Below are 22,726 nucleotides of genomic sequence, written 5' to 3'. Positions count from 1 at the left end.
CAATGTCGCTTTCCTTCTCTAATTACCACCCATTTGAAGACCTAAGTACATTAACGAGAGGGAACCTAACTTATAATTAAGAAAACTCTCAGTCGCCTGAAGAAAATCTTCACTCACATTAATATCGAACAAGTAACTCTTCAAAAAATTCACCCTAACTCCTGAAGCCAACTCAAAGCTTCTGAGGATAGACATTATAGTCCAAAGATTCTCAACTAAAGTCTCTCCTTAAATAATTGTATCGCCTACACACTGAATATAAAACAAAATCAAACCCTCAGATTCCACTCTAAACCTAGAATAAATACCTGATAGAAACTGCTTTCCTCAAAGTAGCTCTTAGACCGTCCACCACCAAAAGAAAGAGAAAATGCGCCACCGATCATCAAACCTAAATATTCTTAACATATAATCCAAAAAAACTCAACTCACCGTATCGTAATCCTTCTCAAAATATTTTTTAAAGATGAGACAACCATACTTCAAATTCTTGGATAAATCATTAATCTCGTTTAAAGACACCGCCACATCCATAAATTGTCTACCTTTAAAATAGGTCGACTAAGACTTAGAGTTCAGATCTCCAAAAATCTCTCTATTCCAAATATTCTAAGCACCTTTAAGAGATTCTATTATATATATATATATATATATATATATATATATATATATATATATATATATATATATATATATATATATATATATTAAAACAGAACCCGTACACCTCATCCACCTCATCCACAATTTACCACGTCGAGCTCATTTAATTTGTTCCACCCCATTTTAAAATCCTAATTGGTAGCCTCTCAAATCACTTAATATCACTTAATATCATGTACCACATCTATACTTATTTCTAAAATACTATAACATCTAATTTTTAATTGCATATATTATTCATAGGTTTTCTTTTCTTTCAAAAATAAATTTAAAACAATTATTAATTATTTACATATAATAAAAGTTATTAATTTTCATTTATCTATCAATGAATGTGGTCATCTGATTTTCTAATTGCATATATTATGCACACATTTTCTATTTCCATCTATTATGCACAGAAAGCACCACTTCCCACAAAATCATTCAATTTGTTATTATATGTACGATTCACACTATTCACTTTGGAGATATGTGTTGTTCATGAGATTCACACTGTAAAATTGTCAATATTATTGTGATATCATCCATATAAGGGATGCATCCTTCCATATCTATATTTTTTTAATATAGATTTGAACTTCTAAATTTTCTATTTCATTTGACTTAATCCATGTATCTCCAATATATTTTTAAAAAATATATCAAATTTCTACATAATTTATTTTTATTTTTATTTTCAATTTACTTAACGGTTATTTTTATCTCTATGTGACTTTTTTGGTGAAGAATATTTTATATTCTTCAACATTTCAAAATTGAATTTTTTGTTCTTAAATTTTTTGGATTTGTAGTCTGTATGATTGATCCTACTGATGTTGCAACCTTGCAATTTCCATTTGGTGATTCACCCCATGACCACCAAAGCTTGAAAAGAAAGAAACATTCGATTCATATTTTGCATTTATAAATATCCAAACCATTTATTTAATTTCAATCTTATATTTATTAAGGATTTTATTTTTTATTACTATTATTATTATTATTATTATTATTATTATTATACAAATCTCATTATTTATTTATTTATTAGACTCAAGAGAAGTTATTATTTTAAAAGATTTAGGGTGTGTTTGGTTGGAGGTAGATGGAGGGGAGGGGAGGGGATATTTGTAACAAAATGTGTTTGGTTCAATTTTTAGGAGGGGAGAGGAGGGGAGGGGAGCGAAATCCCTCCAAATCACACTTTCAAACGAGGGGAGAGGAGGGGAGGGAATGTCACTTTTAATATTTAATAAATTGATATATTTACTAAAATATCTTCAATTGTATTTTATTATTTTAAAATTATTGTTTTCTTTTGCGTTTTTGCTTTTCTTTTTTGTGATTTTTCTCTATTGCTTTTATCAATTTATTATAATTATTCTTCAACTTCAAATTAAATTTTTATTTAATAAAAATTATAATCTCTGCAATATTTTAATTTTTTATTATAATTTTTATTTTTATAATTATTTATATTAATTTTTTTATTAACTTTATTATGTACTCTATTATATATATATATATATATATATATATATATATATATATATATATATATATATATATATATATATATATATATATATATATATATATATATATATATATATATATATATATATATATATATATAGTATTTAATAATAAGTTATTTTATGTAAAAAGTTATAATATGAATTAAGTGTACTGAATTTTTAACGTTATGTGGTAAGTTATAATTTTTTAATCACTTAATATTACAAATATTATTTTCAAAAAAATATTTATAAAATTTTCACCTTTGAATATCATATCATTTATATAAAATTATAAGGATAGAAAAGTAAATTATTAATAAAATCCTTCCCCTCCCCTCGTGAACCAAACATATTTTTAACCAAAATCCCTTCCCTCCCCTCCCCTCCCCTCGTTTGAACCAAACATATATATAATTAAAAAAAATCCCTCCCCTCCCCTTCCCCTCCCTCCATTAAAATTCCTCTCCTCCCCCTCATTTGAACCAAACAGACCCTAACTATAAAAAATTACAAAAGATTATCAATTAATATTTATCACAATTATAATTAAATAAATTAACTTTCACATTTATAAGAAAACTATATATAATAAATTTATATTAATATGAAATATAAATATATGTCATTATTCACTAATAATATCCAATTTTTTTAACTATAACTTAATGTCATTTAATTATTTATTATAAAATTCAATTACTATATTTATTTGTTCAATTTTATACTGTAACTTGACATTAATATTATCATATCAATTATAAATATTTTATTAATTACTAATAATACCACACTTTTAATTATAATATAAATATCATTTAAGTAGAAAGTAACTTGGTTTGAAAAAAAAAAACTCAATTTTGTATTTTTAATTATTTCATTTAACACATATTATAATATTGTGTGCACTTTTGGTTGTATTTTAGTTATTTTTATTTTAATATACTTTTATTGATTAAATATACAATAAATTTATATTATATGTAGGATTCACACTATTCATTATGTGTTGTTCATGAGTTTCATACGGTAAAATTGCTAATATTATTGTGATATCATCCTATATAAGGTATGCATCCTTTCGTATCTATATTTTGTTGATACATACTCGAATTTCTAAATTTTCTATTTCATTTATCTTAACCCATGTATCTCCAATATATTTTTAGAAAAAAAAATTATCAAACTTCTACATAATTTATTTTTATATTTATTTTCAATTTACTTAATGGTTATTTTTATCTCTGTGTGAATTTTTTTATGAAGAATATTTTATATTCTTCAATATTTCAAAATTGAATTTTTTAGTCTTAAAATTTTTGGGTTTGTCGTCTCTATGATATCCTCTATGATATCCTACTGATGTTGCTGCCTTGCAATTTCCATTTGGCGATTCACTCCGTGACCACCCAAGCTTAGAAAAGAAACATTTGATTACATATTTTGCATTAAATAAATATCCAAGCCATTTGTTTAATTTCCATCTTATATTTATCTTATATTTATCAAGGAATTTATTTATTTATTTATTTACTATTATTATTATACAAATCTCATTATTTATTTATTTATTTATTTATTTATTTATTTATTAGACTCAAGAGAAGTTATTAACTTAAAAGAAATTAACTATAAAAAATTACAAAAGATTATCCTTTAATATTTATATCACAATTGTAATTAGAAAAATTAACTTTCATATTTATTAAAAAAATTATGTACAATAAATTTATATTAATATAAAATATAAATGGTAAATTCTTATCTACCCAACTCAAAAAGTTGGGTAAGGTTACCTTCTTTGTAAAATGCTTTAAAAACAACAAACATTTATAGTATTTTAATAAATAATTAAATGTGTTAAATGAGATGGAATCATATGATTGATTGGAGGTATACTACCCAACTTTTTGTGATGGGTAGAGAAGTTGTCCCCAATATAAATATATGTCATTATTTTCTAATAATATCCGATTTTTTACCTATAACTAATGTCATTTAATTACTTATTATAAAATTCAATTGCTGTATTTATTTGATCAATTTTATACCGTAAGTTGACATTAATATTGTGATATCAATTATAAATATTTTATTAATTACTATTAATACCACACTTTTAATTATAATATAAATATCAAAAGTAACTTAGTTTGAAAAAAAATAAAAGCTCAATTTAGTGTTTTTAGTTATTTCATTTTACACATATTACAATATTGTGGGCACTTTTGGTTTGCATTTTGTGTGATATCAATTATGAATATTTTATTAATTACTAATAATACCACAATTTTAATTTTAATAAAATATCATTCAAGTAAAAAGTAACTTAGTTTGAAAAAAAATAAAAGCGTATTTTTAATTATTTCATTATTTCATTTTACACATATTACAATATTGTGTGCAATTTTAATTGCATTTTAGCTATTTTTATTTTAATATAATTTTTTTATTGATTATTGATATTATATTTTTGTTTCATTTCATTTCAATATAATTATAAAATTTAACAGTTATGTTATTTGTTTAATTCCATAATGTTCATTAATATTCTAAACCAATTTTTAGTGAAATTATCTTAAAAATATTATATAAAACATCATAAATAAAAATAACCTATAAAAACATTATAATCTTCGTATCACTCACTACCATACTACAATATATTAGCTAGGCACCGTATGAATAAAAAAACAAATTGATTTTAATTTTAATTAGAAAACCAACTGAACATTCTTATTCTAAATAGTTTTATTTAAAATAAAAGTAATCTATAAAAATATAAATTATAATAATAAAAAAATTATCAAAAAAATTTCTTTTCATGCAAATCATACTATTTTATTTGAGTAGAATTCATATGATTATATCACATGTTTGATGTGTAGTTTAGACTAAAATATTATAAATAAAAATAATCAATCATATTTATTAAAAACTATTTTGACCATGATTAAAATATCAATAAAAAATTTAATGTAAAACCGCGCATCGCACATGTTTTATTCTAGTTTATCTTATCTCTCAACATGCAAGTCCCGTCCATAGACTCAATCCAAGAATCCAAAACAATCCTATCAAAATTAGAATTGCCCAATAAAAATTTATTGAACCGCAACCGAAAATCTAAATAACATCATATACCATCATTATGAACTGTTGAATTAATAACTGAATCATTAAGACAAGAAACATCATATTATTTATGTATATTAATTTTGCTTAGATTTATATCGGATATTATAATTAAATGTGCTTGCATTATAAATAGATAAGTAAATATTTAAAGGAATGCAATAAAGAAAAGATTATCTACAATTACAATTGAAACCATTACATCTATAATTTGAGATGAAAATTCTGAATATAGTTTTCTTCTTTGTGCTCATTTCTAAAGGTAATATTTGTTTAGTTTAATAGACATTTCAATCTAAAGAAATTTTACACCATCGTTCAATAAAAATTCAATATATTTTACACGATCGTCCAATAAAAACTCAATATATTATACTCATCTAAATCGTTTTAAAATATCAACATGATTTGGCAAGATACACGTCGTTCTTTGATGATGGTGTAAAATTAGCGCATCTCCTATCTTTTCATATCTTTTTTCATAGAATAAATTTGCTAATTTTATATATTATTGTTTCAAACTCTTATAATTTTTTTGCAATTACAATCTCAGGTTATAGCAAATGTTCATACAAAGACATTTCCGTAAGACAATCTCAAACAGGAGTAGTGGAGAATAAGCCACAGTGGACTGTGACCGTTAGAGACAAATGTTCAAAATGTCCTCAAAAGAATTTAAAGTTAAATTGCACTGGTTTTCAAACTGAATTAGTTATGCCCTATACAATTTTCAGGGTTGTGGGAAATGAATGCATTCTGAATGATGGAAAACCTCTCAATGGAAAACCTCTTAATTTCTATTATGTTTGGGATACCTCATTTCCATTAAATCCAATTTCATCAAAGCCTGGTTGTTGATTTTATAAACCTTGAAACCTTTTCTTGTAGATTGTTTACTAGTACTAAAACAAGAGATATAAATATAGTGAAGTTGTACAAGTTTATTTATATATTAATATGTGAAAGAATGATTTGCAATTATATTTAAATGGAGTTTATAAAGTAGCCATATATGATAATATCATAAGAACAAAACAGAATATTCTATTAATAATGTGTTCAAAATTTTTTTAATGTATAAATATTCAATAATATTATAATATGTGACGAAGTGTCACCAGAAGCATGACGAGGGACGAAGTTAACGACGGAGAGGACGGTTGGAACGAAGTCAAACCGAAACGTCGAAAGGTTTGGCACAACACTAATTCTGCTCAGTCAAGAGAGAAGAGAGATTCGTTGGTCTCAACTTTTTTCTCCACTTCTTTCCATGAGAAGATGAGAGCCAAAGATCTATACAGTGTTCAAGGGGTACGACGACATCGACAAGGTCATTATTTCGGCGAAGAGGGACGTAAGGGGCAAAAATATGGATTTGTTAGATTTTTCAAGGTGCATGATGAGAGGTTGTTGGATACAAAGCAGGATAACATCTTTTTGAGCAATGTGAAGTTGTAAGTGGATCTTCCGAGGTTTGCAAGATCTTCTTTCAAAAGAGGGAGTAAGGGTGTTGAAGGGGTGGGATTGAAGGGAGTGTCAAATAAAGATTTCTTGCAAAGGAGGACAGTAGGGAAGGGCAGCTGCTAATATGCATAAACATTTATTTATGCATGGTGCATAAGTTAACCTAAGCCCTTGGATCAATATTTCCATCTAATGGCTACAAATCACCATATATATATTTACTAAAAACAGGAAAAAAAAACGTTTTCGTGATTTGTTCGTTCTCAATTCAACGACTCAGACATCATTTTCTTCTCAATTCACCACCGTCGCCACCGCTGCACCGTCGCCACCGCCTGCACCGTAGCCACCGCCTGCACCGTCGCCACCGCCAATCTCCGCCGATCACCACCGTCTTCATCCTTCCTTCTCAACACATCACCACTGTTGCCATGCTTCCTTCCCAACACCTAATCATCGTCGCCTTTCTTCGCCGCCATCAATAATTCATTCCGGTGATTTCTCACAGCTCACTTTCATCCACGAAATCATAGGTATTGAATTTTAAACTTGTTAAATTTAATTTTAGATGATTCACACTTCAATTTCTGGATTTCTATAGAACTGATTGTTTTACCTAATTCAAGAATTCATTGAGTAATGTATGTACTATGGTTGAGTAGTGTTACGATTCCATGAGTAATGTATATTTTGATAGAATAACCTTGCATACTTCTATGAGTAATGTTCGATATATTTTGATATAATAACCTTGCCTAATGTATATCGGATAAGGTGAACGAAGTGAAAAAGTACAAGGCTGTCGAAATTTCGAAACGTGACAACACCGAGAATTGCTCTGCAGCATCACCACAGACACACCGTTGAAACTCCCTCTCTTTCGGTCACAGCTCCGCTCCGCCATCGGTGAGTCAGACTTGCTCTCCCTATCTCACCTATCATCTTTGTTCTGCTTATTTCTGTGAAATTTGGTTAGAAGGGTATCACACAAAGTGTTTGATTAACTGAATGTGTGTATTATAGTGTGTCTTATAGAAGGATTTTCTTTGTAATTTTTCTATGAACAATAAATGAATATTATGTTACTGGCCGTAGAATTATGTTGTAAACCATGAGTTTGGGCTGCACAATTATGTTGTAAAGCTTTTCTCCAATTGAACTAACCGTGCTTGCATATGAACAGGGGATTTACATTACCCTTAGTGTTGAATTTCAATAGAACTGATTGTAATTATGTTGTAAATATGGTTGAATAATGTTAGGATTCCATGAGTAATGTGCAATATATTTTGATAGAATAACCTTGACTGTGTAATATTGAATATGCATATCTATCTGTCTTATTAATAAAGTTGTAATTTGTATTATGTAGGTTGTGTTGCTAATGGATGAGATATCGTCTTCCACAAATGTCACTCAAGATGTTGGTTCAATCTCCGATGAAAATAATGAATCGTGGCAACATTTTGTCTTCCACGAGCTTTCATCAATCAAGGATTTCTATGCTAAATACGCTCATGAAAAGGGATTTAGCGTGAGAAGAAATTTGCATTCCTTCTATGATTCTCGTAACAAAAAAACGGACATTGTGCAATATATCCGTTATGTTTGTAACAAGCATGGTTTCAAGCACGGAAGTCGGGCGGATCCTAAGAACAAGACAAACTCGGATACTCCTGTTCTCATTGAATATCATAAAGAGAAAGAACTTCCCGAGGAAAGGACTGGTTGCCCAGCTAGTATTTCGTTGAAGTATGATTCCAATGTTAAAGGTTATCACATATACAAATGGAATGTTACTCATAACCACCCTCTCCATAAACCCGAGCATTCGCATTACTTGAGATCGGCTCGAGAGATTAGTGAGCCTCAAAAACAACTTGCTATAATAAATTCAAAATCAGGCATGTCTGTAAGATCCTCCTTTCAAGTTATGCGTCAAATAGCTGGTGGTTCAAAGAACCTTGGGTATTGCTTCCAAGATTTAAAGAACTTTCTCACCACTGTTCGACAAAAGGAAATGGTCATTGGTGATGCAACTATTATCCAAGAATATCTTAGAAACGAAGCTTTGAGGAACCCGTCATTTTATTATGATATCCAAGTAGATTCTGAAGAGAACATAGCTAGTATTTTCTGGTCAGATGCAATCATGCAGCAAGACTATGAATTATTTGGTGATCTCATCAGTTTCGACACTACTTATCGAACAAATACGGAGTATCGCCCATTAGGTATGTGTTCTATTCATTTCACTACTATTATATCAAGCTTCCATTTTATTTTGTATTTATCAGTGCGTTGATATATTTTCTCTACCATATTTATTATTACATCATGGTATATTAGTATAAAGATATATTGATAACATCCTTTGTTTTAGGTATGACACTGCTTTTAGATTGATATCATCAATTGTTTTAACTTTTTCGTTATATGTTTTTGTCACACATACCAGCTCCGTTCCTTGGATTTGACAACCACCGTAAGAGTGTATTATTTGGTTGTGCCCTGCTATACGATGAGACTTCAGCAAGTTTTGATTGGTTGTTTACCACTTTCCTGAAGTGCATGAAAAATAAGAAACCCATTACAATTTATACAGACCAAGCTTCTGCTTTGATGAAGTCAGTTCCAAACATCTTCCCCGATGTCTTCCATGGCTTGTGTTCTTGGCACATGGGGGAGAATGCAAAGTCCAACTTAGGCTCTCGTTGCAATGGTGCATTTCTTGACGAACTACATCACTTGGTTTCGAATGTTGATGATGAGGCAGAGTTTGACTTCAATTGGAATAAGATGCTTCAAAATTGTTTTGGTGGTAAAGCCACTTCTGAATTTACTTGGCTTGTCCAGATTCATCGTAATCGTACTCAATGGTCTTCTGCTTGGGTGAAATCACACTTCACTGCCGGTTTGAAGACCACACAGTTAAGCGAGTCGTTCAATGCCTTTCTTCGCCACTTTCTTCAGCCAGACCACTCACTTGTGCAATTCTTTATCCATTTCAATGTTATGGTTGAGAAAATGCGAGATAATCATGCTGATTGTGATTTCAAGGCTGCTAATACTAGGCCAAGAAACAATTATCCCAACAGCCAACTCATGAGGTCCGTTGTCGCCAAGTATACTCCAGCATCGTTTGCATTCATTCACAAGCAATATGATCTTTCTTTCAAATATTATTATGAGGAGGACATGTCAAGAAGTTCAATTTCTAATAGAGTTTTCAAAGTGTTCACAATTCAACTTGTTCGTGATGCCGATGAGATGGATTTTGATAATGATGCCGCTGCGAATGTTTATATGTCGGTCGAAGAAGTTCCAGAAAACCTTCTCCCTAATGATCAAGATCCTTTGCGACTTGATGAGAGGGTTGTTACGGTAGATATTGGGAACAAGATTTTTACTTGTACCTGTCGGATGTTCGAGAACCGGGGATTCTTATGTCGCCATGTTTTCAAGATATTAGACTTCTTAGGGAGTTCTGTCCAATACCAGTCCTTGAAGTCCATACCTGACCACTACATATTGAAGCGTTGGACTAAAGGAATTCGTCCATCCCTTGATGCTTTAAAACCCATCAGTATTGGAGGTATTCAAGATACTACTTTTGCACAAAGATATCAACAAGCTTCTGGTGTTATGCTTCAGATTATAACCCGTGTTTGCATGGACCCTGATGCGTGCCAATTTTTTCTTAATGCTGCAATTGAATGTGGGAAGCAAGCGGAAGAGTTGATTGTTGCTAAAGGTGTTTCCGGTCAACCTTCATCTTCCAGGTCTGCATCTTGCAAAGATACTAGTGTTGCTGAACCTCTTGTAGTTGATTCTAGTGTAAAAAAGTTCAAAAAGAGACCCAATCCAATCAGGGCTAAGAAACGGCTCAAAAGTGATTATGAGTTAGCTAGGGAGAGACAAAGATTCATCGCACAGCGGAAGAAACAAAAGAAAGAAGATGATGCTGCAAAATTAGCTTTAACAATCACCAATGTTGATTGATTTTCATTATTTCTTTCCATTGTTTTAGACTATTATATTTCAGTCTACTATTTCAAATTTTCATCATACTGTAAGCAGAATTTTATATTTCATTCTACAATTTGATTGTTTTAGTTATTGCCAATTTAGCTTCTGCTACATACTATTGAATTTGCTTAAAGTAATAACTTTGGATAGGCAAACTTATTTCTCATTTAATAACCACATGAAGTACTTAATGCAATAGCTCTTTTCTGTGTTTTCAATCTCTCTGTTGCACATGCAGAATGCCTTTGAAATAAATGGCTTCATGTGTTTGTTTAGATTTAATTATAATAAGCCTTAAGATGGTTATGATCTATGATCCTGGCAATTGGACATTACTGCAATGAGTCACAGTTTTTGAACCTTGGATGGTGTGAACAAATCTGTATGAATTTATGGTAGGGCATCATACATAGACTTTCAAATCTGTATGGTTTTATGGAAGGATGTTAATATGATGTTAAATTTCTTTGATTTGTATTTTTCTATCAAATATTAAATTTAAAATAAGATATAAAATTCAATTCAAACCCAAAACGAGGATCATACTCTATTTCAAAATCAATTCTCACAAAATTATTATTTTATTATTACAAAATCACATTCCCTTATTTTTTATTGTATCGTGTTATGTTTTGTTTTATATTTTTGTTATCACACACAACACAACACAATCATAAGTTCACAGTGGTTTCTCATCATGTTATTCTGATCTGTCTACGCGCAAACTAACTCAAAGCTAACTATTATAGTTCCTAGAATTATTACAACAGCCGAGTAAACAACAGACAAAAGAGGAGCAGGGTACTTCATAGAATGAATAACTATTCTCCTCTCTTATCATTTTTATTACAGTGCAAATTGTTTTCATTAAATTCTTGCTTGTATTCTAGAATAAATATTCTAGATATGTATTGAGATTGTATTTGAATCGATTTAAAAACACCTCATTGATTGAAATTTTTTAAAACTAATTGTCATTGAATCTATTCATTGGATGTACCGGATGATTCAAACAGTCTACTAATTTAAAGTTGCAGTTTTATTTGAAAATACGTAAAAAGGAATCTGCATCAATATGGAACAGGACAGTAGCTTTAAAGAAACAATTTGTCTAAATTTAAGCTTAAAGAAACAATTTGCTCATACAAGTCAAACTTAATCAATTCTAGAAACCAACATTCTTACTGTTAGAACAAGATTTGTTCTGATCAATTATCTTAGTTTTGATGATAACAATAATATGAATTTTGCTTAAGATAATATGGTACTCTAATCCAATGCAATTTCCTTTTCAGGAAATATATAAAGAGTACGCATAATTCAGCGCTCAGAAGCTTTGTCTCAAAGGGTTCAGCATGCAACATCAGAACATGGTCTGGCAAAGATCAGAAGATGGTCGAAGCAGAATCAGAACATGGGTCTATGGAAGCATCAGAAGAACATGAGATCAGAAGCACTGAAGTACTGATGGTATCACACTCAGAAGCACTTCAAGGTCAGAAGATCAGAAGATGCTTTGCACCAAGCTGTTTGACTCTGATGATATTCAAACGTTGTATTCACAAACATCAGATCAGAAGGAAGTACAAGTGGCAGGCTACGCTGACTGACAAAAGGAACGTTAGAAGCTATTAAAGGCAACGTCAGTAGACACAGCATGCACAAGGCTCGAGGTAGTTGACAAAAGCGTATAACATTAAATGCGATGCTGTACGGAACACGCAAAGCATTAAATGCACTCAACGGTCATCTTCTCCAACGCCTATAAATATGAAGTTCTGATGAGAAGCAATGTTACACCAATTCTTAACGTCTCTGTGAATATTAACTTGCTGAAACTCTGTTCTACTCAAAGCTCAGAATCTTCATCTTCATCAAAGCTCACTACATTGCTGTTGTAATATTTTAGTGAGATTAAGCTTAAACGATTAAGAGAAATATCACAGTTTGTGATTAAAGCTTTTAAGAAGCAATTGTAATACTCTTAGAATAGATTACATTAAGTTGTAAGGAACTAGAGTGATCGTGTGGATCAGAATACTCTAGGAAGTCTTAGAGGTTATCTAAGCAGGTTGTAACTAGAGTGATCGTGTGGATCAGAATACTCTAGAAAGTCTTAGAGGGTATCTAAGCAGTTGTTCCTGGAGTGATCAGTGTGTGATCAGAAGACTCTGGAAGACTTAGTTGCTGACTAAGTGGAGAACCATTGTAATCCGTGCGATTAGTGGATTAAATCCTCAGTTGAGGTAAATCATCTCTGCGGGGGTGGACTGGAGTAGTTTAGTTAACAACGAACCAGGATAAAAATAACTGTGCAATTTATTTTTATCTGTCAAGTTTTTAAAGCTACACTTATTCAAACCCCCCCTTTCTAAGTGTTTTTCTATCCTTCACTTACTACACAATTCAATATAGAGTTTTTTTCCTTTTTGTCCTAGGTTTTTTTGTCTTCTTCCCGGCTTCTTTCTCAAGGACTTGTGCCATAGAACATTCTTCCTCTTCTTCACCCAAGTTAGGGGCTGACTTCTTTGTCTTCGCCTTTTTTTTTGTTCTTCTCTGCTTCTTTCTCCAAGTCATCCTCCATAGCACATGCAGCCTCTTCTTCAGCCAATGTCAGAGCTAACTTTGTCAAGTTTTGAAGCAACTCATTGTCCTCACGCTTCAAGATGTCTAGCAACACTTTTACTCTTTGAATCTCCATGAAATTATCTTGCTCTTCATTTGTCATCATATCCCAATGCTTAAAAAAATCCCAAATTGCAGCTTGCTTGCTATCCCATTTCTCAATATATGTCAGAACAAATAGCCCGCATGATTTCCTATCATGTTGTAAAGGCAATTTCACATCCTCCCAACTCCATTGACTAAAGTCTATAGGTTCATTTCTCTTAGCATTTATCAACTCCATCCCATATCTCACTTTCCACTTCCCCCAGTTATCCCATTCATCTTCTTTTCGAAGTGTGAACCTTTCACAACTATTCAGAAATCCGAACCTCTGTTCTTTGAAATCAATCACATATGCAGCATAGTGACTCTTCAAATAAACTGGGAAAAACCACTGTAATGATGAAAAGAAATCATGAGTACAATAATCAACATGGAACTTAATACTATCAAAACAGATTACTCAATACAGATTACTCAATACAGATTACTCAGTACAGATTACTCAGTACAGATTACTCAATACAGATTACTCAGTACAGATTACTCAGTACAGATTACTCAATACTATCAACATATTAATCAAAACAGATTGCTATAGCTAACCTTGTAATTAATCAAAACAGAGTAATCAATACTATCAACATATAAGAACATGTTCAAGCCATATATTGCCCGACATGGAACTCTTAAAAGCATGTTAGAATTAGAAAGCAAAAAATTTGAAGTATTATTTTAAATAACAGCTTCTAGTATAATTTGACAGCATCAACATTTCAACTTTTTTGGAAGCTCTCTCACTTATCATATCCATAAACATGTTTAAACTTATAATTTCCATAATTAGAAAACCCATATAATCGTTTAGTTGAAAAGCTCTCGTGAAGTTGTGAGTCAGAAACTACTCTAAACAAAGCCTACAACGTCTAAGGCTATATCCTATAGTAACAATAGTAAATAATACACATGAGAGATAACCATATGTCATGAACAACAACAACAACAACAACAATCTATGAGGCAACAACATAGACATAAATACCAGACACAAAACAAACACTAACAGATTCTGATTATAATCAGAGGAAAAAAAGTGATCAAACGAAATCAAGAGTGTCTGTAGCGGACACCAACGCGTGTTGGTGCTGTCAAATTTAAATAGAGTTAATTACCAATTCAACTCCTGAAACTTACGAATAGGCAAAAAAACCCAAATTTTGAATGAAGTCGGGAAAATTGGTCTTTTTGTTAACTTGTAAGGACTACTTTGACAGTAACTGATATAATTCAAAGACTAATTATCTAGTAAGTGATAATTTAAAGACAAAATTGATAGTAAGTTTTATAATTCAATGGTTAATTTCTAAACCCAACAATGACAGCAATCAGCCCCCTTAATAGCAGAATAATCGAAACTTTTTTCAGCGGGACGCACGATCTGACCAAATAGTATTATATGACTGGTAGTGTTTATCTCATTTGACACATTATCAGTTCCTTTCGTTGAACTTTTCTCAAATGAACTATCTTTCAAAGAGTTACTGAATTCTACCTTTGATATAGCAGAAATTCTTTCTGTATCACTTAGTATGGCAGATTACTCAATACTATCAACATATTAAACATTATTGAATATTATCCTAGCACAATATATTTACAATATGTTCGCACAAATATTAAGCAAAAATGTACTTACATATTCAGGATTTTCCACGTCTATATCATTAAAATCCATGTATTTGAGCTGTCTTATTAAATCTTCTGCATACTCGGCCACTACATGGGCTTCTCTATGATCCTTTTTGCGTCTAGTGATCTTGACGCCATGCTCAAACTATGTGCAAATAATTATAACAAAATACATTTAATATGGGAATTTAAACAATGAAGATATTGTAAATTTTAGTTAATTAAAACTAATCAATATGTGATACTTACTTCATATGTAACCGGGAATATGAACCTTTTCATCTTTCCTTTCATCATCTCTTTTTTATTCAAGAAACTAAAATAGTTTCCAATGACATCCCCCTCTAACTTACAATCCTTCTTGAGACAAAATAAGGATCCCCTGTTAAGGTTGTCTAACATCTTGCATTTGTCTTGGAACAATACCTCCCTTCATGTTAAAATCATTATCAATTAGAGATGAAATATAATGAATCTCATTTAAAAATTGAAGTTAAAAAAATATTAAATGGCTTGAATTAAAAAATCAACGTACATAGCTCCTCCATTTGCTTCTGCCAATGTCCATGCATAGTTGACCAATTGTGTGTCTTCCTCACTCAATTTTGCCTTCTTCATTTGCATTACATATGGGGATCTAAAGTATTGTGACAATGCTGAGATCCTTTTTGGAAGCGGAATCTGTTCATTTTGTGGTATGTTCTCCATAAGTGTGTATGTTGCCACATCAGATGGTGACTTTCTACTTTCTTCCAATGATATAGGAGTACTGAATCCTAGACTAAAAGAAGGCTGGCCCCAATCAGAATCATTCATCTCAGCTGTATCACCATGCTTCTCTTGACTTTCTTTTTCAGGCTGATTTGCATCATCTTCTTTTCCGGGCTGTTCTGCATCATCCTCTTTATCAACTAAATTTGCAGCTTGTTCTTCAAGCCCATGATCCGAATCATTGTCTTCACTCTCAACCAATTCAGGACTTGCATTTCTAGGCTCATGTGCAGCATCCTCTTTATCTCCAACTTCTTTTTCCGTATTAGAACGATGCTCCTTTTCTCCAACTTCTTTTCCTTTTCTCATTGAAGACTCAGCTTCCTCTGCCTGTTTGACCCAATAAGTCTTCCAATCTGCCCAAAACTTCAGCTTTTCATCACAAATTTTTATTTGTTTTTTAGCCTGCAATGTACATAAAAGCACTCAAATCAATAGCCACATATTACTCAAACTAAGCATGTATAGCCACATATTAAACATGTACTCTCAAACAGTAATACTGAATACTAAAATAACAATGAATAGCCATATATTATGCAATACTCAATACTCAAACTGTAGCACTCAATACTGAATATTAAAATAACAATGAATGGTCATATAGTACACAATACTCGATACTCAAATAACAACGAATGACCATATACTAAGCATTACTCAATACTCAATACTGCTAATATATTACACTACTAAATTTGAATATTGAGTATTTCGTTAAGATATACCTCTTCTAATGCGTAGTCTTGTGGAGCCAAATGAGCCTCCATCATTTCATCATCCACATTTTGTGTCTTTCGCTTTTTCCATTTTCTTTGGATCACTTTCTCTCTACTACGTTTTGCAGTCTCAGCAATTTTGTCATGCATCACTTCATCACCCATGTCTTTTGCTGCCATACTACTTTCTGGAATATCACAATCTTGTTTATCAAGAATGATCACCTTGTTGAAACCTCCCTTCTTCTTTATTTTCTTCAACTCCATGCTCACATTGCCATCCTCCCAATTTCCACAACTTGGTGCTTTTTCAACTATTTCCTTTTGTTTGGTTGTTTGCACCATATCTAAAAAATGTACCTACAATGAAGATATTAAATTTGATTATTAAATAAAATTTAAAGAGGATACATTAAATGAAAACAATATTTTAATAGATTACATACTAGAAGAAAGTGGAAGTCTGCTTTCCCAGAACATGCATCTTTCTTAATCCCTCCGTTGGCATGTTGAATTAAGTGTTGACACCAGTTGTAGCTACTAACTTTCTTTACTTCGCTCAACACTGTAGCATAGTTCAAACTAATCAAGTATGAAGTAGTAGGGCAAAGAATGGTTCCGATAGCCAATAATATAAAACCTTTTGCCCAAGCTTTGTTCTTTGTGATTTCAAAATTCATCAATTTTTCATACAAAACATTGGTATGTATGTGGATCATACTATCATAAGTCTCCCCTATGTACCCGAGCTGCTCCTTAAATTTCTTCACCTTTTCTTTACTTGATTTGTCAACCTTTTCCAAATCAATTATCTTCTTACCCCTTGGCAAATCATATACCCTCTTCACATCTTCTTCTCCAACTGTAATTCTTGCATTTTCATTGACAATCATTCCCCTATGTTTGTCAAAGTTATTTAAAATCCAACTTACAAATACCCCCGGGATAATGGTGATGTTCAGTTTTAACAATCCACCAAATCCACATTCCGTAATATACTTCTCTTTCTTAATACAGTCTTCTTTCTTCCTAGGATCTTTCTTTCCCTCGTTCAACAACAAAACTAATTCTGTCAGCTTCTTAGGAAAACACCTATGCAATATTCTTGATGATGTTTTTTTGCCTTTCTTATTTCTCATGTCAGCACTTCCATCCTCTTCCTCTTCTGTCCCAACTGCAGCAGTATGATCATTCAAGTCTTCCTCTTCTGTCCCAACTGCAGCAGTATGGTCATTGTTGTCAATTCGTGCCGCAGATCTTGTTCTCATATCTGTCCATACAACATATTACTCAATAACAAGAACAGAAAGCAAGGAACAGAATATACTCAATATTAACAACATATTAATCAAATCCAAAAACAGATTACTCAATATTAATAACGTATTAATCAAATCCAAAAACAGATTACTCAATATTAATAACATATTACTCAAATCCAAAAACAGATTACTCAATATTAATAACATATTACTCAAATCCAAAAACAGATTACTCAATATTAATAACATATTACTCAAATCCAAAAACAGATTACTCAATATTAATAACATATTACTCAAATCCAAAAAATTACTACTAGCTTTGTTCCATATTTTTGGTTATAGTTTGAAAAGAAAAAAAAATACTAAGTATGAAACCTTTTAAAAAAAACAATACAAGCCACATCTGCTTGTAAATTTTAGAATTAAAAGAAAAGGAAAATTAAAAAATAAATAAATCAATATTTGAATCCTAACAAATCAACATCCAGATTTTATTCTCTAAAAGCATGAACTCATGAAATCTGGCCAGTATTGAACTATGCACAGCTCCTAATAGAATTGTCACCATTAAACTATATCTAAATATATGACCCCTAATTGGTGGCATGGTTGAATTGTAGCTAACTCGTACAGGGCAGGGCCTCCCAAAAAAACTTATGATATTGTGGACCGTCCTTTCGGGCCATACCCCTCCCGTGGGTGGGATACGTGAACTGACTCTTTTTTGTCGATCGGACGCTTTCGCGTCTCTTTTGAAAAAAAGTTTACAGAGTCGCCACCGACCTTTTATTTTATCCAATGAAGGAAAGGTTTATAAAAGAAACAGAAAAAAGACCTTTGAGAGATTCTGGGTAAGGGGGTAGGTTATACAAAGGGAAGGTGTTAGCACCCTTTGTATCCATGGTTATCCATGGGCTCTTTAGTTTGCTTAGCTCATTTGCTTTACTTTTCAATTGATTCGGAATGCTTTACCTGTGTTTTTGAAATACCTTTGCAAATAGAATTTGTAATGATCCTTGTGCGGATATATACAAATGCTTGTTTATCTTTCGAAAGATGTTTTGAAAAGATCGTTAATTTTGTAATGATCCGTGTTTGGATGTATACAAAATATTGTCTTTTGGAAAATTTGTTTTGGAAAACAACAGTGTATGAGAATTTTGTTTGTTTGATTTTTGAGCAAGCAAACTAGGAGGTCTACCCTGAGTTAGGAGGTCTTTATCCTTGTTCCCTTTAAAAATCTATCCATTCGTCGGATATGAACAAAAGGTTCGATTTTGTACTCGAAACAGTAGAAATGTAACTTTGATTTTGAAAAGAGTGAAAAGGGGTTACCCTAGGAGGTGCAAATGTGATTGTGATTGAATTCAGATATTTATCTTTGAAGTTAGTGATCTGACGGTTCAGTTTTATCTTTGACATACACGCAGTTTATATGGGTGCTGGAAATTAAAATGCGGAAATGTAAAGTGCAGAAAGTAAATCTACGCTATTACATCGATTGTGCGGGAAATGTAAACTAGCCTATTTACATGAATTTGACATCCTATACATTTATCTAGGAATTTTAAATTGCAAGAAATAAAAGGCATATTTTTGTATTTTTGTGATTTATTTTAAATATAATTAATGCATTATTAATTAATTTAAAATAAAGAAAAGATGGAAATATGATTAAACCTAGCAAATAAGTTTAAAAATATGTACAAAATGTTTGTTAATTGATTTTAGAACAAAACTAATTTTTTTGGAATTTTTGAAATTTGTTTTTGGATTTTTTAAGTTAATTAAAACATAATTATGCAAATAATTACACAAATAATTAAAACTTGATGATAAAATTATCCTAAATATGTACAAAATTAGTTTATGATATATAAACAATATTTAACACAAAGAACAATTTTTTTTATGATTTTTTGATTGGCTAGAATAATTAATAAGCAAATATATAAATACATACTAATTAATTATGAAAAATATTGAAATTTTGAAGAAAAATAAAATATTTTTGTTTCATAAAAATAATATATTATTTTAGAAGTTTAAAATATTTTTTGTGAATTTTTTGGGATTTTTTAACTATTTTTAATTATTTTTGCAAATAAAAATAAAATAAAATAGAAAATTAAAAAGGATACTAATCTGGTGTGGAAGTCAGATGAAGGTGCATGGTGTGGTTGTGTGTTATGGTGTGTTGGATTCATTTTTAATGAAGATCTATGGCCCAGATTGAAGAGAGCATGACATAATGATAAGACTGCATGCACTGAATTCAAAATGAATTCAAACTCTTGATGGGGTCCACACGCGCCAAAGCTGGCCAATGGAGAAGCCAGATGCGTCCACGCGTGCAGTCAAACATTCAACAACACTATTCATCATCTTCTCCAAGTTACCTGCGGATTTAGCTGCGAACTTACCTGCAATTTTACCTGCGGATTTCACCTTCGAATTTCTGGATTTTTGAAACCTACAAAAACGCATGAAAATAAAAACCACAAGGACCCAGATCTACTAAAGATGACCTCCTGAGTCCAATGGTGAGGTTAGTTTTCTCATTTGACCACGTTAAGTATGAACACGAAGAGGTTGAAGCTTTGAGCTTCAACCATGGCACCCCACGATTCAGGGCTTTAAACTCACATGTTAAACGTTAGATCTACCCCATATGATCTCAAATGGATGGCAAAGGCATTAGATTGTGTTTAAATAAGCTTATAGTTTAGATATCACAAGTTGATAATATGCATGAATATGTTATTTTTGAAATACGTATTCTATGAGTATGTAGCCATGGTTATTGCTTCTAACTTACTATATTAAGTGCCAGGAGATGATTAGAGCAATTGGTTTGTATTGATAGTGATTGAAATATATAATTCGAAAGTTACAAAGTATGGAGAGTTTTGAGAATTTTTAGAGGTTTCTTTGCTATACTCTTGCTATCTCTTCGTGTCTCCCTTGTTGCTGAAGTATGCTACTCCTTTTATAGCCAAAAGGCTGCTTGGAAGTGAAGCAATAAGCTATAGTTGTCTTTGTTGAAAGTTTGGTTCTTTAATATTAAAAAACTTTGAATTTTTGACCAAGCCTTGACTCCATTCAATGCCCTTGTCTTGGGCATCAATCTTCTGCAGAAAATTGAAGATTTTGGAGGTGAGTCATACTTGGAGACCAAGTCACCAATTATCCATGCAATTTTCTTTTGATTTTAATCTTAAAATAAGATAAAATCATGTCAAAAATGGATAATATAGATGTGGGCTTTGTCTTGGTCGTGGGAGGCCCATAGTAACATGGCAAAGATGTTTGGACCATAAAAACTTGGCATCTTTTGGAAAAAAAACATTTTTGAGCAATGTTGATTTCATGCATTTTCCCAAAATTTAGCCAACTTCAACAAGGTGTAAATCCTTCAATTTTTGTCATATGAAGGAGATCTTGCACTTTTTGGAAACCTCAAAGAGTCCTCTAACCAATGTCTTTGGTCTCATATCAAAATGATTTTTGGTTCTCCTTGTGTGTCCTTTTGAAAAAAGTGTCTTTTTGTTGACTTTGAAAATGACCTGTAATGTCTTTGGCCATATTTTTCAAATGGTGAATGCTATGACCATGGGATCAATTGCATTTGAAAGATAATTGAATTTCCTTCAAAATGAGCTTTGGTTGACATTTTTTGGATGAAGGATGAGAGAGTTATGATCAGTCAAAGTTGAGTTGACTTTTCAGGCAAAAACCCTAATTTTGAATCTTAGGGTTTTGTTGATTTTTGATCTTTCCTTGATGAATTGTGATCATCCAATGATCAAATGTTGAATCCTTTGACAAAATATGGACTTTGACAAAAAATTTCATTTTTGACTGTCAGTTGACTTTTTTGGTCAAACGGGTCGTCTGTTGACTGTTTGAGCTGCTGACGGTGCGTCTGAGTGAATTGAAGTTTGAAAATTTGTATGATGGTACTTTGAGATGTATGGATGTATATGAAATCCATTTGAGCTCTCAAAACTTGTTGCTCCTGTTAAAACAAGAAAAACCCTGATTAGGGACTGTCTGTATAGGAGGCAGTTAAGCGTACCTGATTTTTGTGCAGTGTTGAGTTTCTGCTAATCATGTGATATTCAGAAGACTTCTAACACAAAAATCTTGGAAATTTGAATTGTGAATGATTGATTTGATTGATTGTACAAATCACTGTGAATTGTACTGTCTGCAGTTTGTCTGTCAACTGACTGTTCGTGTACTGAAGCAGCAGTTAAAGTGAAAAATCAACTGTCAAAGTTAATTTTCTTTTTTGTTGTTATTTTTGTTTTTGTTTGGTGTGAAGCATGAAAATTTATTTACATGACTTGTTAGAAAACAGAAACATAATAAATAACTGATATTTACGGTATGCGGGCAAAATTACCGATAATAACCTGAAAATTATTTAATGCACAGAAATAGAAATATTTGACTGGCAGAAAATACACAAAATATTATCTTAGTAATTAAGCAATATTATGACAACTAGTACAACATTTAATACTGACAGCATAAATATTACATACTATTGAACAGTACGACGAGTAGACGGTACGTTTAAGAAAATAAGAAACACGACAAATTTTAAAAATGACGGTTGATGAACCATGCTATGATCAATAACATGTAGATGATTGGGAGCATAACCATTGCAGGTCCACACTCCTCAGGACTGTGTAGGCAGAAGAAAGTCATGATCACCGTAGCAATGGTGATGACTGTAAGAAACAGTGTCTCTATCCACTTTGCCATTCTTGTTAGGGAAGAAGAGAAAATAGATATGAGATAGGAATTTGAAAGA

At 31.4% G+C, this 22,726-nt stretch overlaps 2 protein-coding genes across 2 annotated transcripts; one reads left to right on the top strand and one right to left on the bottom strand.

The window, feature by feature from the left end:
• Positions 1 to 7,121: 7,121 nt before the first annotated feature.
• On the top strand, positions 7,122 to 10,763 carry LOC131639406 (protein FAR1-RELATED SEQUENCE 5-like). The gene is made up of 4 exons (XM_058909902.1): positions 7,122 to 7,294; positions 7,536 to 7,667; positions 8,134 to 8,995; positions 9,220 to 10,763. The coding sequence occupies exons 3-4, from the start codon at positions 8,146 to 8,148 to the stop codon at positions 10,761 to 10,763; spliced, it is 2,394 nt and encodes a 797-aa protein (XP_058765885.1). The 5' UTR covers positions 7,122 to 7,294; positions 7,536 to 7,667; positions 8,134 to 8,145.
• A 2,539-nt stretch (positions 10,764 to 13,302) lies between these two features.
• LOC131639415 (uncharacterized) lies at positions 13,303 to 17,904 on the bottom strand. Its single transcript, XM_058909912.1, has 6 exons — positions 17,083 to 17,904; positions 16,646 to 16,996; positions 15,682 to 16,322; positions 15,396 to 15,576; positions 15,154 to 15,291; positions 13,303 to 13,851 (listed from the first exon to the last, which is right to left on the bottom strand). Exons 1-6 carry the CDS (start codon positions 17,902 to 17,904, stop codon positions 13,303 to 13,305), a joined length of 2,682 nt encoding a protein of 893 aa, XP_058765895.1.
• Positions 17,905 to 22,726: the final 4,822 nt, after the last annotated feature.

The sequence above is a fragment of the Vicia villosa genome, unplaced genomic scaffold (assembly GCF_029867415.1).
Source record: "Vicia villosa cultivar HV-30 ecotype Madison, WI unplaced genomic scaffold, Vvil1.0 ctg.002617F_1_1, whole genome shotgun sequence".
NCBI classification, from domain to species: Eukaryota; Viridiplantae; Streptophyta; class Magnoliopsida; order Fabales; family Fabaceae; genus Vicia; species Vicia villosa.
This window is presented reverse-complemented; position numbering and strand designations above follow the sequence as displayed.

What these genes read in the sequence shown, in the direction of transcription:
- LOC131639406 (XM_058909902.1), top strand. Translation starts at nt 8,146, where the DNA reads ATGGATGAGATATCGTCTTCCACAAATGTCACTCAAGATGTTGGTTCA. An exon ending in TACGGAGTATCGCCCATTAG is followed by an intron (nt 8,996 to 9,219) that starts GTATGTGTTCTA and finishes CACACATACCAG; the next exon opens with CTCCGTTCCTTGGATTTGAC.
- LOC131639415 (XM_058909912.1), bottom strand. Translation starts at nt 17,904, where the DNA reads ATGAGAACAAGATCTGCGGCACGAATTGACAACAATGACCATACTGCT. An exon ending in CAGACTTCCACTTTCTTCTA is followed by an intron (nt 16,997 to 17,082) that starts GTATGTAATCTA and finishes TCTTCATTGTAG; the next exon opens with GTACATTTTTTAGATATGGT. An exon ending in TATTCCCGGTTACATATGAA is followed by an intron (nt 15,292 to 15,395) that starts GTAAGTATCACA and finishes ATTTGCACATAG; the next exon opens with TTTGAGCATGGCGTCAAGAT.